We start from the raw sequence: 18,257 nt of genomic DNA on the forward strand, positions 1-18,257 counted from the left end.
GGACATCTATACCTGGCTATCTATACTGGGGGCACCTATACCTGGCTAGCTGTACTGGGGACACCTATACCTGGCTAGCTATACTGGGGACACCTATACCTGGCTAGCTATACTGGGGACACCTATACCTGGCTAGCTATACTGGGGACACCTATACCTGGCTAGCTATACTGGGGACACCTAGACCTGGCTAGCTATACTGGGGACACCTAGACCTGGCTAGCTATACTGGGGACACCTAGACCTGGCTAGCTATACTGGTGGCACCTATACCTGTCTAGCTATACTGGGGACACCTATACCTGGCTAGCTATACTGGGGACACCTATACCTGGCTAGCTATACTGGGGACACCTATCCCTGGCTAACTATACTGGGGCATCTATACCTGGCTATACTGGGGGCACCTTGGTTACCACTTAATTTTGGCCCACGACTGACTATGTTTTTGATTTTGGCCCCTTATGTGATTGAGTTTGACAATTATGATATATACAGACAGTCCCCTATTTACAAACGAAAGTTACAATGTTTCAGTGATACAAAGTCTCCTGAAATGGAACATTTTTGTTTTTTTGTTTGTTTGTTTTTTTGTACTAAGCACCAATACAAAGTTTTTTTCTTTCCTATGTTCCCTGTGAAAAACAAAGGAGGATTTGTACAAATCAAATACAGGAACCACCTGTATTTGATTTGTACAAAATCCTCCTTTGTTTTTCACAGGGAACATAGGAAAGAAAAAACATTGTATTGGTGCTTGGTCTACAGGTGATCATTAGTTTTTGGTGAAACGCTGCCCACATTATTATTATTTTGCAGTGAAACATTGCTGCAGTACGATTATTTTGTGGTGAAACGCTGGCCGCATTATGATTATATTATGGTGAAACGCTGCCCACATTATGATTATTTTATGGTGAAACGCTGCCTACATTATGATTATTTTATGGTGAATCGCTGCCCACATTATGATTATTTTTTTTGTGAAGTTTTGCTGCATTACGAATATTTTCTGGTGCAAGATTGCTGCATTACATTTATTTTATGGTGAATCATTGCTGCGTTACGATTATTTTCTTGTGCAAGATTGCCACGTTACGATTATTTTATGGTGAATCATTGTTGCATTACCATTATTTTATGGTGAGATACTGCATACATGTGTCAGAGGTAAATGGTTCTTGCATTTCATGTGTTGGAAGTAGTAGTTCTTGCTTTTCATGTGTCGGAAGTAATAATTCTTGCATTTCATGTGTTGAAGGTAATAATTCTTGCATTACATGTGTCGGAGATAATGGTTCTTGCATTTCATGTGTCGGAAATAACGGTTGTTGCATTTTATGTGTTAGAGGTAATGGTTCTTGCATTTTATGTGTTGAAAGTAATGGTTCTTGCATTGCCGCCTCACTGTTAGGCGTTACTAGCATTGCTGAAAAAAAATGTACATTTACACTTTGCTCTAGACTCTGCATAAGTTGAGGAAGGGGAGTGAGCCACCTTTCCACCATCAGGCCCTGTAAACATTGGTTTATATGCAGAACCAAATTTACTATAAGGCAGGCATTATAGGCACGTGCCTACAGGGGCCTAATGAGGGAAAGACGGCTCACTCCCCTCCCCAAGTGCTTCCCTCCCTTCTTCCCTGTGCAGAGTCCTGAGCAGAGTGTAAATGAGAGGTTGCAGGGTCTCAGCATTCTACTGACTAGTTCTCCCTTCAGTCTCTAGCTACCTAATACTTGGAGGCACCTCTAGCCACTAAATACTGAGGATAGTTCCGGCTACCTAATATTAAGGAGCTTACTCCAACCTGAATTATCGCAAATTCTTTCTGTTTTAGGAAAGCAAACTTTTGTTTTTCTTAACATCTTAGTAAGGGGGCTTTTAGGACCACTGTAGTCCCTTACACACTCCAATGAGTTCTGGGTCACCATGAGCTTGCTGGTTAGTCTGTGCCTCTCGGATTTACAAGCCCTACTCCATAGAGCCAAATTAATCCATGCCATGCACTGATGAGGATCAAACAATCCGAAACAGTCTGTATGCATGTTGGATTATTATGGCTCTGTACATATTAACAAGCTGACACATCATTGCATTCCAGCGGTTCTGGAGGTGTGTTTAGCTTCTAAGGGTACAATGGTTAATTTGCATATATTCAGCAGTGGTGCTCTGGGAGACATCTCAAGCTCACTCCAACCTGAATTATCGCAAATTCTTTCTGTTTTAGGAAAGCAAACTTTTGTTTTTCTTAATATTAAGGGACACCTGTAGCTACCTATCACGGTAAGGGAGAAGTGACAGCTGGGACAGCCAGCACACTTGCGGTGCGGTTCAGCAGGTGTTTGTAGGCTCATGGAAGGCGCAGTCTAGGGTGCCAGGACTTCTGTGTTTGTAGGCTCCTGTGATGTAAATCTGTGCCTGTTTATAGGACATGCACAAAGAAATCTGGACAAAAGTAAAGCAATTTGCTTACAGCTACTGAAGCAAGTATTCTGACTGCTTGCAGCCACTTTTGCTTCTTTTTCCTTTGTGCTTATCTTGGTAAATTTGCCTCTTTATAGTTGTCTATCCCGTGAAAATACAGAATGCTGAGAGACTTTCAATGGGATATCATTAACAGTAAGTGCTGCATTTGTACATCTGCAGGTGCGCTACACGCAGCTGATGAAGCAGCAGGAGAAAATGATACGTGAAATGGAAGCCGTTGTTACTCGCAGAGAAACAATCATGATGCGGGGAAAGAACCAGAGTGAAAAGGACAAAAAACACCTCACAGCAAGCGACTTCCGTGGAAAACTGCAGGAGCAGCAGAAGAAGATAAAGGAAATCTTGAAGGCAAGCAGATTCTTTGCAATGTGAAAATCTGATGTTTGGATGTTTAGGAATCTGTGAAAATGTCCGTTTCTTCCCATCCAGAGGTTACAGAGACCACAACAAATAAAACAATTAAAAGTACTGTGGGGAGCAGCGGGAATCCCCAATTAACAGTATTTTTCATTCCTGTTCCTCATTTCCTCTCCCCCTTCCCAAACTACCAGATTGAATATATAATTCACTAAAACCTGTTTTTTTTCATGGGCAGGTGGCGCACGTTAAGTTCAACAAGATAAGATGTTTATCTCCTCCCTGAGAAATGCATACATCCAAATTAGTGTATGAAAGCAGATTAGGGGTTTTGAAGGAGATATTGCTAGGACTCATCCCACTAATTTCATACATAAAATCACCCTGACAAAGCCCTTTTGATAGGGCGAAACACGCAGGTTGGTGCGCAAGCTGGTTTGAACCTTTGTGTCCCATGCAAATCCCTGCTGGGTGAAGCCTGATGGCTAGTAGATGGATTGCAGGACAACAAGCAGCGACCCACCATTGCACACCAATAAAAGGCTCCAATATTAAACCCTGATGAGTGGACACTTAGGCGGAACATGAGTTATGTAAAAAAAAGCCAACTGGATGGCCAAGATCTCTGTGAGTTCTATATAAACCCCCCGTCTCAGGTTTACTTTAAGTCCCATACCCATGCTGGTCTGAACTCAGCCATGGCGGACGATAACGACCGCACAACGATCACTAATGATCGGGCATGTCGGATCTTTAGCATTGCCCGACTCCAGAGCACCACACTATTTCATTGTTTCCACCTCTGCCCCTCCAGAATCCACTCCATCGCACACCCTCGTCATCCCTCTGCCCTCCTGCATAGCAACATGCGCGTTGTCGGCCAGAGGCTGATGACGCGTATGTACAGCGTTATGTGTGCTCTGTCGCCCTGCAGAGATTGGTCCCCAATCCCTTGGGCGACAGAGATTTAGCAGATCTTCAGCAGGTGAGTATGAAGCGTAAAGAGAAACCGTAACCAAAAATTGAAATTGAATTGTCCTGTATATACAGTGTGTTTTATATTTATATACACATATATATATATATATATATATATATTCTGAGCAAGCATTATTTATCAGCATGGAGATGTTTTATGGGATGTTTTAATCATGGTTTTAGATTTATTGTTGGGAGTGAATCCCTGCTGTATTGTGTTCTATTAGACAGATCATGTATAATAAAGATCATTTATAACTTGGTATACAATACTTTTGAGTGGTGCTTGTTCCAGGGTTTCTGTTTCTCTGTATATATAGTATTGTTTTTGACCCTAGCACACTCATTTTTTAAAAGAAACACTGCAATTGCACAGGATATCAACCAGAAGCTATAGATAAATATATAGCGCTCGTCTCACCTAATACATATCTCATACCAGAACCAACCATTAAAGGGAGCACAGAACTAATATAAACTTATTTATTGAAACACTTTGAGTTGCAAAAAGACACAGACAAACAGACCTAAAAAACCCCCCTTAAAAACAAAAATGATCAAACGGACTTGTTGTAAGCATGTGTCCCTAAATAGGAGTGCACTTCCTATATGTCTAGGATTTTTTGAACATGCATGCACATTATCTTCGGGCCCAACTTGATCAAAACAACATGACATCCAATACAAGGATAGGCTCCGTGTGATCTTCAGTACTGGCCCCCGTGTGCAGCTGTGCACGCCTCTAAACTTTTACACAACCATTACTGACACATAGCAATTTGCATGTCAAACCTCGACCGGCTGCTCCGTAATCTGTACTCTACTTTTGCCAGATTTGGTCACTCACGTACACCCTCCAAGACGGACTGGGGCTCACCACTCGTTTCCTCACTACTCAGACAACCTGGTGTGGCGTGGGAGTTCCTCCATCCGTGAGCCAAGAGGTGGTGGGCATTGATTATCGTTTCTCCGGCTGTTGATGGTAATCGTCAGACGCCAGGAGGAAGGTTGCGGAGGCACAGGGGCGCAGTACCACGCCTACCAAGCAGCGGACGTCACGTATCACGTGACGCGTTTCATCCACTTAGGATTTCTTCAGACGTGCTACGTCTTAAAGGGCGCTCCTTTTTATACCCATACAGGGAATTCATTCAATATTTAAAAGAACAGTCTGTCGCTGCGTGCATATGCAGCCTTATGAACACAGTCCAGAGTCGGGAGATGCATAAGCGGGCAGTGTTCTTTCCATTACAGAAAGACTTTCATATTTAGGTCCTTGTTTAAACCAAAAGGCATTAAACTTCCACATTTATAAATAAACTCAGATTCCTTTTTCCTCAATTCAGTATCAAAATCTCCTCTTCTTGGGCTAATGTTCAATCTATAAATGCCCATAACTTGCTGGGAGCAGGAGGTAGTGGGGTCCGTTTGTGGATTTGGGGAGCACGTGGCCCCCTGGATTCGATATGTGGATGACATTTTTGTTTTATGGAAGGGTACAGAGGCTGAGTTGAAGTCCTTTGTCCAGAATTTGAATGTAAACGACAGGAATATTTTTTTGACTTTTTCCTATAGCCTGCATGAAATATCTTTTTTGGATTTACAGATAAGGAAATCGGGCACTTCCCTTGTGACTAATACCTATCGAAAGGAGACAGCTGGAAATACCCTCTTGTCGGCGCGTAGTTCACACTTGCCTGCACAGAAGTGGGCTGTTCCCACTGGTCAATTTTTGCGCCTGCGCCGCAACTGCACAGACTTGAATGTGTTTAAAAAGGAAGCAGGTCAATTGATGACTAGGCTACGGACAAGGGGTTATCCAACTAAAATTATCCACTCTGCGTATCATAGAGCACTCTCTAGGGAAAGGAGGACTCTCCTGGGGCCAAGGTTTGGTTCCCTGGGTTTAGCACCTGTGCCACCCGAAGGTAATACTAGCCCTGGAATTTCAAGAATTATATTGACTTATGGGGCCCACTATGGTGAGATAAAACAGATTCTAAATAGACATTGGCACCTTTTAGGGAGGGACCCAATTGTGGCTAAAATTGTGGGAGAGTACCCTCATATAGCTGCTAGACGCAGCGCCAATCTGAATGATCTATTGGTGAGTAGTGAATTCGGCTGGGACAGGTGCAAAAGAAAGCCCCCTAGATTAAAAGGCATGTTTAGATGTGCTGGGTGTGATATCTGTAGATATGTGAACAAGGATAATAGGTTCTACAATTTTGACCGATCTCAGATGTTCTATGTGAATGACAGAATTGATTGTAACACAGAAAGGATTGTTTATCAGATGCGCTGCCCATGTGATAAAATCTACATTGGGAAAACATATAGGGCTTTGAATGCCCGTATAAAAGAGCATATAGCAAATATACGAAATCCCAATGTGGATAGGAAAAAGCTGAATCCTATGGTGATGCACTACAAGTCACAGCATGATTCCAACCCGAATGGTTTGCAAGTTATGGGCATTTATAGATTGAACATTAGTACAAGAAGAGGAGATTTTGATACTGAATTGAGGAAAAAGGAATCTGAGTTTATTTATAAATGTGGAAGTTTAATGCCTTTTGGTTTAAACAAGGACCTAAATATGAAAGTCTTTCTGTAATGGAAAGAACACTGCCCGCTTATGCATCTCCCGACTCTGGACTGTGTTCATAAGGCTGCATATGCACGCAGCGACAGACTGTTCTTTTAAATATTGAATGAATTCCCTGTATGGGTATAAAAAGGAGCGCCCTTTAAGACGTAGCACGTCTGAAGAAATCCTAAGTGGATGAAACGCGTCACGTGATACGTGACGTCCGCTGCTTGGTAGGCGTGGTACTGCGCCCCTGTGCCTCCGCAACCTTCCTCCTGGCGTCTGACGATTACCATCAACAGCCGGAGAAACGATAATCAATGCCCACCACCTCTTGGCTCACGGATGGAGGAACTCCCACGCCACACCAGGTTGTCTGAGTAGTGAGGAAACGAGTGGTGAGCCCCAGTCCGTCTTGGAGGGTGTACGTGAGTGACCAAATCTGGCAAAAGTAGAGTACAGATTACGGAGCAGCCGGTCGAGGTTTGACATGCAAATTGCTATGTGTCAGTAATGGTTGTGTAAAAGTTTAGAGGCGTGCACAGCTGCACACGGGGGCCAGTACTGAAGATCACACGGAGCCTATCCTTGTATTGGATGTCATGTTGTTTTGATCAAGTTGGGCCCGAAGATAATGTGCATGCATGTTCAAAAAATCCTAGACATATAGGAAGTGCACTCCTATTTAGGGACACATGCTTACAACAAGTCCGTTTGATCATTTTTGTTTTTAAGGGGGGTTTTTTAGGTCTGTTTGTCTGTGTCTTTTCACACTCATTTTTTACTCACAAGGGTGCGAACTAAAATCTATCTTACACAAAAATTCAACATTATCTCAATCAGTAGCTGATACCCCCTTTCCCATGAGAAATCTTTTCCTTTTATCAAATGGATCATCAGGAAGGGCTGCATGGCTAATATTGTGGTAAAACCCCTCCCACAGTGTGATGTCAGGACCATGGTCCTGGCAGTTTCCTGTCTGTGAACCTCATTACATTGTGGGAAATAGCTGTTTACAGCTGTTTCCAACTGCCAAAAAAGCAAGCAGCATCTCCCTCCACTGACATCACCTGCCAGCAGTAAAAATGTCACCATGTGTTAAATGTCAGAATGTAAATCAGGGAGAGGAAAGATTTTACAATGGGCAAACACTTATAAATAATTATTGTAAAAATGAAGCACTTTTTTTATTACATTATTATCACTGGAGTTCCTCATTAAGAACACAATTGCAGTGTGTGCATGCGTATTGTATGTGGTGTATGTTGCATGCAGGTCATCGACCCCTGAATCAAACTATTTTAATTGATTTTGTGTATGTATATAGTGGGATGATCCTTGCCTATATCTCTTTCACTACTTGATAATTATAATAAAGAGACTGGCACTGTTTGTACTTATAGTGGCTACTTCTGCTTTTTTCCTTTTTTTTGTGTGTGTAACTGAGGACCCATCCCCACATGTGGGGGGAAATAGGGTGCTAATTATGAGGTATTATGTCAATGTACCCTCCTTAGACTGTGCTATTGAGAGAATCTTTTTTGTTTCAAAGGAGAGTATGTGAGACGAAAACATAACTTGTAAAAATAAGTCGAATAAGACCAACAATCATATTATATAAAACCGTGAAATACAGAAAAGCGCCTTCTATAAGCAGAAACGCCTGACAAGCGTGATAAAAACCACTTCACAATGAAAATATATGGCTACGGGGCCTCTCATAGGACCTGTCGACCAAGGATGTAAGCTAAAAAGACCTAGGGGTTGATTTACTAAATCGTGGTAACTCATAGAACGGCTAGCATTTTGCACGTGTTATAAAACGTGTGCAACAGTTTTCGCGCACAAATGCGAATTTTTGCGCGCAATCGATAATTTTCGCTCGCAAGCGCAGTTTTTTCTCACAAAAACACATTTGCGCGCAAAAAATGTTATGCGCATTATAACACGCGCAAAACGCTAGCGCGCCCGTGCTATGAGTTAGCACGGTTTAGTGAATCAACCCCATAGGGCGATATCAGTGGTGTGGAGTGTGGCCTGAACGAGCAGCGGGGATGCCCACCATGCTGTTAGTGTAAACCCAGTACAAACATGCTGCCCCTGTAATGTCTGCACCTAATGCAAATGTTTCACCTTGCTTCATGAGAGAACCGGCCCTGTATATAACTTGTTACATCATTTGCAACACTTGCATTATATATGCAACACTTACATTGCGCAAATTATTGGAGTGTATGCAATAAACTGCGTTAAGCAGAATTCCATGCGCAAAATCTTACTGCCTGATGAGTAAAGCAGAAACAGTGCAAAACATTACATGCAGTGCATTACGCTCTACTCATTGTACAGTAAAGCTTTACGCATGTAATTCCGCAGTTTATTGCATACACCCCAAAGCTCATGAAACTAAAAACTGGCATTAACATTTGCAAATGTATTATACATTATTATCTCACTTAAAGGATACCCGAACTGACATGTGACATGATGAGATAGACATGTGTATGTACAGTGCCTAGCACACTAATAACTATGCTGTGTTCCTTTTTTTCTTTCTCTGCCTGAAAGAGTTAAATATCAGGTATGTAAGTGGCTGACTCAGTCCTGACTCAGACAGGAAGTGACTACAGTGTGACCCTCACTGATAGGAAATTCCAACTATAAAACACTTTCCTAGCAGAAAATGGCTTCTGAGAGCAGGAAAGAGGTTAAAAAGGAGAATTTCTTATCCGTAAGGGTCACACCATAGTCACTTCCTGTCTGAGTCAGGACTGAGTCAGCCAATTACATACCTGATGTTTAACTCTTTCAGGCTGAGAAAGAAAAAAAGTAACACCGTATAGTTATTTGTGTGCTAGGCACTGTACATACACATGTCTATCTCATCATGTCACATGTCACTTCGGGTATCCTTTAACAAGGTTAACTAAGCAGTGGCGTAGCTAGAGATCATGGGGCCTCATAGCAAAACTTTCATGGGGCTCTCAGATATAGGCACTCATAAGCAATGCGACCTGCTCCTACCCCATGAATATGAGTTAATTGGGCAATTTACATTTGCATGCAATAAACACTGCACAAGTGCACATAGTCCAAGGGCACTGAGACAAAGTTTGAGGGTGAGGGAATACAAGAAGTTAATGGTGAGATAATTAAGTACCACGAGGGCCCCCTATGCTCCAGGGCCCCATAGCAGCTGCTATGACTATTGCTACACCCCTGTAGTATACCCAACTATTTGCATATAACACCCTCTATATACCGATGCACAACACTGACATTTGCTCTGCTCTATACAGAATACAGAAGAATGTGCTGACACCATCTCTGACATTGAAGAGACTCAGAGATCGATGACTGCAGCTATTGCAGAGAAGCAGCACAGCATCTCCAGCTTGAAACTAGACACCAGCTCAATGGAAAGTGAAATTGAGCAGCTACAAGAGAAGAAGCGTCTGGTATGGCTGACTGATATTTGTGTTTTAATAATGTAGAAATACAGCTTATTCTGCATTTCTCTGGGCATTGTCTCAGTAAAATGTACCGAATTCTCCTGCTACAAACATTGACACAACTATTTATGAATAACCTTTAGTACCGGCAACAACGAGGAAGTGACCCAGCATTGTTGTCTTTAGTAGTAAAGCTGAGACGAGCTATACTACTGAAGGGGACGGTGCTGGGTCACTTCCTCGTTGTTGCTTACATAGTATTTCTGTGGGCACGGAGATATTGGACCCTAGCATGTCACCTTTTCTGGTGGGTGCTGTTTATCCCTTGTTGCCAGTACCCTTTAGTACAGTTATGCCCTATCAAGAAAAGGATTTGACATTAACCACTTGACCACCACAGGTTGTGTTCCCCTTACAGGATACCCAAGGTGACATGTGACATGATGAGATAGACATTTATATGTACAGTACGTAGCACACAAATAACTATGCTGTGTTCCTTTTTTTCTTTTTCTGCCTGAAAGAGTTAAATATCAGGTATGTAAGTGGCTGACTCAGTCCTGACAGAAAGTTACTACAGCGTGACCCTCACTGATAAGAAATTCCAACTATAAAACACTTTCCTAGCAGAAAATGGCTTCTGAGAGCAGGAAAGAGTTCACCACTGAGGCAGGGAACACACCTCTCTTTCAGTTTTCTGCGCACGGTTTTCTGAGTATGTTTTCTGCACACCAAGTGTGTTTCTACTCAGAAAAACACGCGCGTTTTTTCACAGCAGCTCATGTAATTGATACAGAAAACTGACAAAATGTGCAGAATCATGATGCAGATGTCAGTTTTTTTTCTGCGCGCGAAAAACACATTAAGTGTGAACTAGCCCATTGATTAACATTGAGTTCTCAGTTTTTCTGTCCAGAAAACGCGTACGAAAACAGTCAAGTGTGTTCCCTGCGTAAGGGTTTTTTCCCTTAAAGGAGTTGTCAGGCAAAAATGAAGAAAATAAGCGCTATTTACCGGGAGCTTCCTCCAGCCCCAAGCTCCCAGCACGTCCCTCGCCGCAGCTCTCCCCGCAGCCATGTGCCGGAGCTCTGACCCGGTCCCCAGCGATGACGTCAGAGCGACCTGGAGGTCGCTCTGTAATGTGTCTGCGTGATCGGCGCTGTCAATCACCGCCACATGGGCCAGAGCGGACTGCGCAGGCGCAGCAGTTCTGCGCCTGCGCAGTCCGCTTCGGCCCACGTGGCGATGATTGACAACGCCGATCGTGCAGGCGCAGTACAGAGCAACCTCCAGGTCACTCTGACGTCATCGCCGGGGACCGCTTCGGAGCTCCGGCCAAGCGCTTCTCTTATTTATTTACCAATAAGTTTATCACTTGACAACGATTCACTGCGCTTTCAAACCCTGCAACAATTTAAAACACGCACATAGTGCCAAGTATTGTCTTTAAAAATCACAATCTGCACCCCATGTATGCACTCCTGGGGGTAGTGCCTCCACCGTATATGGGATACTGATCACTCTCCCAATGTGAATGCACTCACCGAAAGCGCATCTTGGATAATGGCATATCACATATAGTATAGATGTCAGCCAAGGAGGATCTCCACATGAAAAATCCAGCTTCCAAGTTTATTGCCACATATAAGCAGGTTGACAGAGAGTACATACAATCCTACCGCGGATATAACAGACTCGCACGTCACCGCACAGTCTCTCCTGCTTCCTTCTCGGATTCCCATGACGTCAGCGCGCACACCTCCGACTCCGCTCTACGCGTTTCGTCACGTAGCGTGACTCTTTCAGGGGCCCATTGCCCACCCATAGCTACTCCTCTGACTGTTAACAGTGTATTGATGCAAAGAAGTTGATTTGCTTGTCTGTTCATCTGGATGCTGCTAGTCATGCTTGGTTACAGTGCATTCATTTGGGGCCAGCATTAGGCTATAAAGTAGCTGAGCTCCAGCACTGATGTCAAGCACCTAGAAACAAAGAATATGGAAGGGGAGCATTGTTTAGGTTAGGCCCAATTGAAAGGCAAGTACCCACTGGGCGATACTTGCGGGATGTTACCCGATGTCAGGCAAGAAGATAAAAGAAGATGAAAAATTATCTCCTAGGAGAAAAGGGGAATTGAATTAGGGCCCTTGTCTCTGTGTATAAAAGTTGGTATATTTGTGAATCATTGCAGCCATACTTGTTAATTTCGTATACTGCACTATGTATTGGAGCCCAAACGCTCACAAAATACTGCATGTCCTGCGTTTGCATTTTCCAAAATCCCAAACGCTCTAGTCTGCTTAACACCATAGACTTACACTAGCAAAGCGTTTTTAAAAGCGCCAGCGATTGTTGGAGCATCAAAAACACGCCCAAATTTGCTCTAGTGTGTCCCAGGCCTTAGACACTGTGCAAAGCTGGAGGTGGAACAAGGAATTCTTATTGTTGTCAATTACAAAAAAAACCCTTCCTGAGTGGGTTAATGGAAGCAGTAAGGAAATTAAGTCGTCGGAAAACGCAGCTCATATCGCTACTAAAACATTGACACAATGCACTAGCAATTGCGATTGCGCTTTGCGATTTTTTGCGATTGTTCCATGTGATCTTCCTCTGCCTTCTTTGTATGCCTAGACACAAGAAGACGTCAGACCTTGGGAGGACAATTTTCATATATAACTAGGCAACGCCGGGCAATAAAGTAATTCAGTAATGTTTATGTGATGCTGATTCTTACAAAGCTGGTGAATGATCAACTTTAAACCGAATCTTACATGAACTGTTTTTTGTTTCATTAGAACCTGGGGCAGATTGTGGCCTACCAGACTCGGGCAAAGCATCTGCAGGCTGTGAAAGAAGGCAAATATAAGCCAGTTTTCAGCACGTTGCAAGCACTCGAATCGGAGAAGGAAAAACAAGAGAACCGTCTGCACACCGTCAGCACAATTATTCATAAGATTCAGCAGGATTACCCGCAGTACCAGAGCGCCCTCCGCAATGTGAGCCTTGCGCTGGAGGCGAGGCTTGGGTCCCAGGAAAGTGTCTCGGAGAGGGCACCATAAACAGTTTCATTGTTACACTTATGGGTACTTTTGTCCTGGTTTATTCTGTGCTTGGATTTTTAGCCTTCTCATTGGTTTACAATCTGTCTTTGAGGAGAATAACGGTCATACGTGGGCATTCTGTTTTATCCACAACTGTTCTGACCTTCATTCTACTCTGATATAACCTTGCTTTGTATTTTAAACACCTACCTGAGGTTAATGAAGTGTACTAAGGGAAAATCACGAACCTAATCTAAAGGTTCTCTGAGTAAAGTACCGTAGATTTACCCTCACTACAGGGTCACTTTAAATAAAAGATAAATAATTAAGAAGCCGTTTTTAGTCTGACAGTTCTCATTAGTTTTTTTTCATATCTATATAGATTTATTAAAGCAGATATCCATCCTTAAAATTAATTGCAGGGGTCCTCCTATAAGGCAAAGTTATAATTACAAGCGCTGTCTTGTACTCCAAGTCGTGCTGCGTTGCCACGCCCATCTGAAAAGATGCCATCCTGTTTCTTTGTTGAGATAGAGGAAACAGAATGGCCGAGGTGTGATTTTGTTGGTCCATTTTCAAGCTGTATAAATTTGCATAAACAATTTGCACAATCCTGCATTAACTTGGAATTATTTGCATCTTATTGCCCATCCCTAATCTCCTCAAAAAGACTTTCCTCACTAACTAAAGAACTACAAACCCACAATGCATTGCGGAAGTCTGACAGCCTTCATGATTCATAAAGGCAAATGCATTGTGGGACTTGTAGTTCCTTAAAGAGAACCCGAGGTGGGTTTGAAGAATATTATCTAACCCCCTCCCCATGACAAATGATGAGAAAGAAGAGATGGAATCTCCCCTGACCACCGACGAATTTTTTATGGCAGTAAAAGCCTTAAAAGCTGGCAAAGCGCCAGGCCCTGATGGCTTTACATCTCAGTACTACAAACTATTCAAACATACTCTAGCCCAGGCATTTGTTTCGGCCTTCAACGCAGTATCCCCATCTTTCACCCCTTCCACACAATTTTTAGCTGCCCACATAGCAGTGATACCTAAGGCAGACAAAGACCTACAATATTGCTCAAACTACAGACCAATTTCTTTACTAAATCTTGATGCGAAAATCCTGGCAAAAATCCTGGCCAATAGAATACTCCCTTATGTGCCTGACCATATTGGAAATGATCAAACCGGTTTTATACCTGGGAGAGAAGCAAAAGACAATGTCATGAGGACAATTGCAGTTATGGCATACACTAAAAAACATGACATTAAAGCGTTTGTTCTTTCCACAGACGCTGAAAAAGCCTTCGACATGGTGGCATGGGATTACATGCGTGCCACCCTGTCGAACCTTGGTCTGGGACCCTTTATGTTACAGCTGATTGACATACTCTATTCAAACCCTTCCGCACAGGTGAAGGCAAACGGTTGCTTATCTAAAACGCTTACAATTAAAAATGGAACAAGACAGGGATGTCCCCTTTCCCCACTTATATACATACTTACGCTAGAGCCTTTCCTAAACGCCATAAGAAAAAATCAAGCAATTGAAGGTATTAAAATAGGTTCATCATACAATGTGGTAGCTGCCTTCGCAGATGACCTCCTCTTCTATCTAAAAGACCCCATAACATCACTCCCCAATCTGATCAAAGCCTTTGAGGAATATGGCAGCATTTCTAACCTTAAAATAAACCTCCGCAAATCACAAGCTTTGAATGTGTCCATTGACTCAAAGGTGGTGGAAACATGTAAAGCTTCATTTGCATTTTCTTGGACCTCAGAACATCTACGCTATTTAGGTATTAACTTAACATCCTGCTTCAAGGACTTATTTAAGAAAAACTATGAAACTCTTGGAACTGCGTTGAAGGCTGACCTTTTGAGTTGGGGTCAAAAGAAAAGTCTTTCCTGGTTTGGTCGCATGGCGTCGGTCAAAATGAACTTACTTCCCAGATTCTTATATGTGAGCCAATGCCTCCCCTTATCCCTGCCACCTTTCTATTTGAGAGACATCCAAAAACATGTAAACAAATTTATCTGGGGGGGCAAACCCCCAAGAATCAAACGAGCAACACTCATCCTACCAAAAGAATATGGTGGAGTAGCCCTTCCAGACTTACATACTTACCATGTTGCATCCCAATTATGTAGGTCAATTGAATGGTCGAACTCTAAGACACCAAAACAGTGGGTTTTGATTGAACAGGAAACCACGGGTATCGGGGCTCCAACATTAGGCTGGACCGATATTTCATCAGCTGAACAAAAATCCTGGGCTAACCCATTGATTTCAGCTACGGTTAAAACAATGAGGAGGACGGTGCCGTCCCTGGGACTATCATCTCTCCCTGGCAAATTAACTCCGCTATCAAGCAATTTAGCCTTTTCGCCAGCTCTTGATATCCCATTTCTCCAAAACTGGCCAAACAATGATACTCCTAGAGTAAAAGACTTTATTCTCAATGCTTCGGTCAAAACATACTCAGAGATCTCTTCCCTAAGGGATGACGCTGTCCTCACTCAATGGCAATATTTCCAACTCAGACACTACTTAAACTCTTTGAAACACAAATTCAACTGGGCAAAACCTCTTACACCATTTGAAAACCTGATTCTGACAAAAGACACACCAAGACACTTGGTCTCACTGCTCTATCAGTTATTACTAACTGCCTCTGACCAAGACAAATCCAAACATCAGGGACAATGGGAAATTGACCTAGGAAGGACATTACACATAGATCAATGGCAAAAAAATTCTTACACTGAATCACAAAGGTTCTTTATGTGTTAATACACAAGAACTTGGTTAAAAAATCATTTCCCGCTGGTACAGAACCCCGATTGTATGACATAAAATATACCCTTCCACCTCAGATCATTGCTGGAGATGTGGCCTACATCAAGGTACGCTCATACACATCTTCTGGTCTTGCCCTTCCATAAAACTCTATTGGAAACAGGTCCACCAAATTATGGAGAAGGTTTCGTGTGCTCAGATTGATTTTTCCCCAGACAGCTTGCTACTGCATAACACAAAAGACCCTACCAAAGTATACAAACGATCCCTACAAATCCATATGGTTAATGCAGCCAGAGCCCTGATACCCGTCTACTGGAAATCGGTCATTTCCCCTTCAGTCAAAGACTGGATCAAGCGGGTTGATTCCATTGAAAAAATGGAAAACTTAATTCATATAGCAAATGATCAAAGTGAAAAACACTCTTTCACCTGGATGGTATGGTTTGATTATCAATGTACAGAGGAGTATAAAAACATTATGAGGTCTTAAACCTAGATTTCATATACCTTGTCTTAAAATTGATTTATCTTTCCTGACTCCCTACCATTAATTTCTCTCTCATCCTTCTATGACACATGTGTGGGCAACTACATTCCACCCCAGCAATCTGTATCACTTATTTCTCATCAGTAATAATATTTTCAATATTGGCAAAATGTATAAGATATATTATTCTGTTAACCTGTGATTCTGTTATATCTCATCTATATAACTGCAATTATCTGACTTTGACCAATATTGGTCCGCTGTTTACTGTATTGACAAGTTTTTCTTTTTGTTCAATAAAGCTTGAATTGTGAAAAAAAAGAAGAATATTATCTGCATACAGAGGCTGGATCTGCCTATACAGCCCAGCCTCTGTTGCTATCCCAAACCCCCCTAAGGTCCCCCTGCACTCTGCAATCCCTCATAAATCACAGCCACGCTGCTGACAAACAGCTTGTCAGAGCTGGCTGTGTTTATCTCTATAGTGTCAGTCTGCTGCTCTCCCCGCCTCCTGCAGAACTCCAGTCCCCGCCTGCATCCCTTCCCTCCATGCTGATTGGAGGGAAGGGACGGGGGCAGGGACCGGAGCTATGCAGGAGGCGGGGGAAGCAGCTGAGACTGACACTACAGATGTAAACACAGCCTCACAGCACGGCTGTGATTTATGAGGGATTGCAGAGTGCAGGGGGGCCTTAGTGGGGTTTGGGATAGCAACAGAGGCTGGGCTGTATAGGCAGATCCAGCCTCTGTATGCAGATAACATTCTTTAAACACACCTCGGGTTCTCTTTAACAGCTGGAGAGTCAAGTTTGCAGATCACTGCTCTAACTATACTGCTGCTGCCACTGGACTCTTCATTTTGTATGCTGTGCGCATCTATACCAATAGACATATTCTGATAGATTGTCTCCCTCATGTTTCCTTGTGGTCTCCAGCCCTCTCAGGAAAGATATTATACAGATGCAGGAGAATGTGTTTGACATAAACTTCATAATCAAAAAAAGAGTTGAAATGTGTCAGCAGCTGATAGCTCTCATATAGAGCCCTGGAGGGGAGGAAGTGTCCACCTACCAAAAAAAAGATCTTTGAGGTGGCCCTTGGCATAGGTGCTTTTAGTATATGGCGTATAAAACAAGATTGATGGTGGAAAGAGTTTGTGGTAAACTCTTTGGGTTAACAGTCCTGAGTGGGCTGTTACCATTTAATACAAGGTTCAATTAACCTGTTGAAAGCGAGAAAAGAAAACACACAGAAGTACCTATGACCATGTACCCTATATATGTGGAATCTCTAAATTTAAATAAATACAAACTAAATAAGACTACTATTAATGGTCTTCATGTTTTTGCTATGCTGCAGCAAATTTTTTACTGTATTTATTTACTTGGTGTCCAGAGACATAACTACATTGGGCCTGGCCCTTCACCCCGATCTGTCGGCTGGGCCCCCCACCCCTAAACACCATCACAGTGGAAGGGGGGACAGGGGCTTCGGGGGTGCAGTCCTGTCCATAATGCAGAGAGGCGGTGGAGCATTATACATTACCTGTTTCCGGCGGCAGTACAAGTCTCTTTTCATTTCCGATTGCCGTGCAGCCAGCCAATCACCATGCGGTTTAAAGGGGAAACTGCAAACTGAAGAGCAAGTGAAGAGGACCTGTATTGCCACTGCCTTCGCTGCCTGGGAGATCTCTCCCCATTAGCTTTAATGTTATCCGCATCCTTATCACCTTTTCTAAACAGACTGTATTCTCCGCCCCAATTCCGCCTGCTCTAATCTTTATGAATTAACATTTAGGCCTCAATTCATAAAAGGCTTTGCGGTAAAAAAATCTGGGAGGCAAAATACCACATTCGGTATTTTAGACCTTTATGTGCTAATTCATAAAGATTTTCACAGCTGCCTTTGAAGTTTGGTAAATTACTGCAGCCCATTGAGCGGTACAGCAGAAGTGTGGCGATATCTATCTTTTGTTACAAGCTGTAATTACAGTTCCCTGCACAGATGACTCACACAGACTTCGGCTCCCTGCACAGATGACTCACATAGACTT

At 42.8% G+C, this 18,257-nt stretch overlaps 1 protein-coding gene across 1 annotated transcript in view; it reads left to right on the forward strand.

Annotated features, from left to right (window-relative positions):
• Positions 1-12,944, forward strand: part of CCDC40 (coiled-coil domain 40 molecular ruler complex subunit) — a 97,819-nt gene extending 84,875 nt beyond the window's left edge. Inside the window, exons 17-19 of the mRNA XM_068263279.1 lie at positions 2,647-2,835; positions 9,712-9,870; positions 12,660-12,944. Of these exons, the coding sequence (XP_068119380.1) occupies positions 2,647-2,835; positions 9,712-9,870; positions 12,660-12,923 (612 nt within the window). The 3' untranslated portion in view covers positions 12,924-12,944. The remainder of the gene's footprint in view (positions 1-2,646; positions 2,836-9,711; positions 9,871-12,659) is intronic.
• Positions 12,945-18,257: the final 5,313 nt, after the last annotated feature.

The sequence above is a fragment of the Hyperolius riggenbachi genome, chromosome 12 (assembly GCF_040937935.1).
Source record: "Hyperolius riggenbachi isolate aHypRig1 chromosome 12, aHypRig1.pri, whole genome shotgun sequence".
NCBI classification, from domain to species: domain Eukaryota; kingdom Metazoa; phylum Chordata; class Amphibia; order Anura; family Hyperoliidae; genus Hyperolius; species Hyperolius riggenbachi.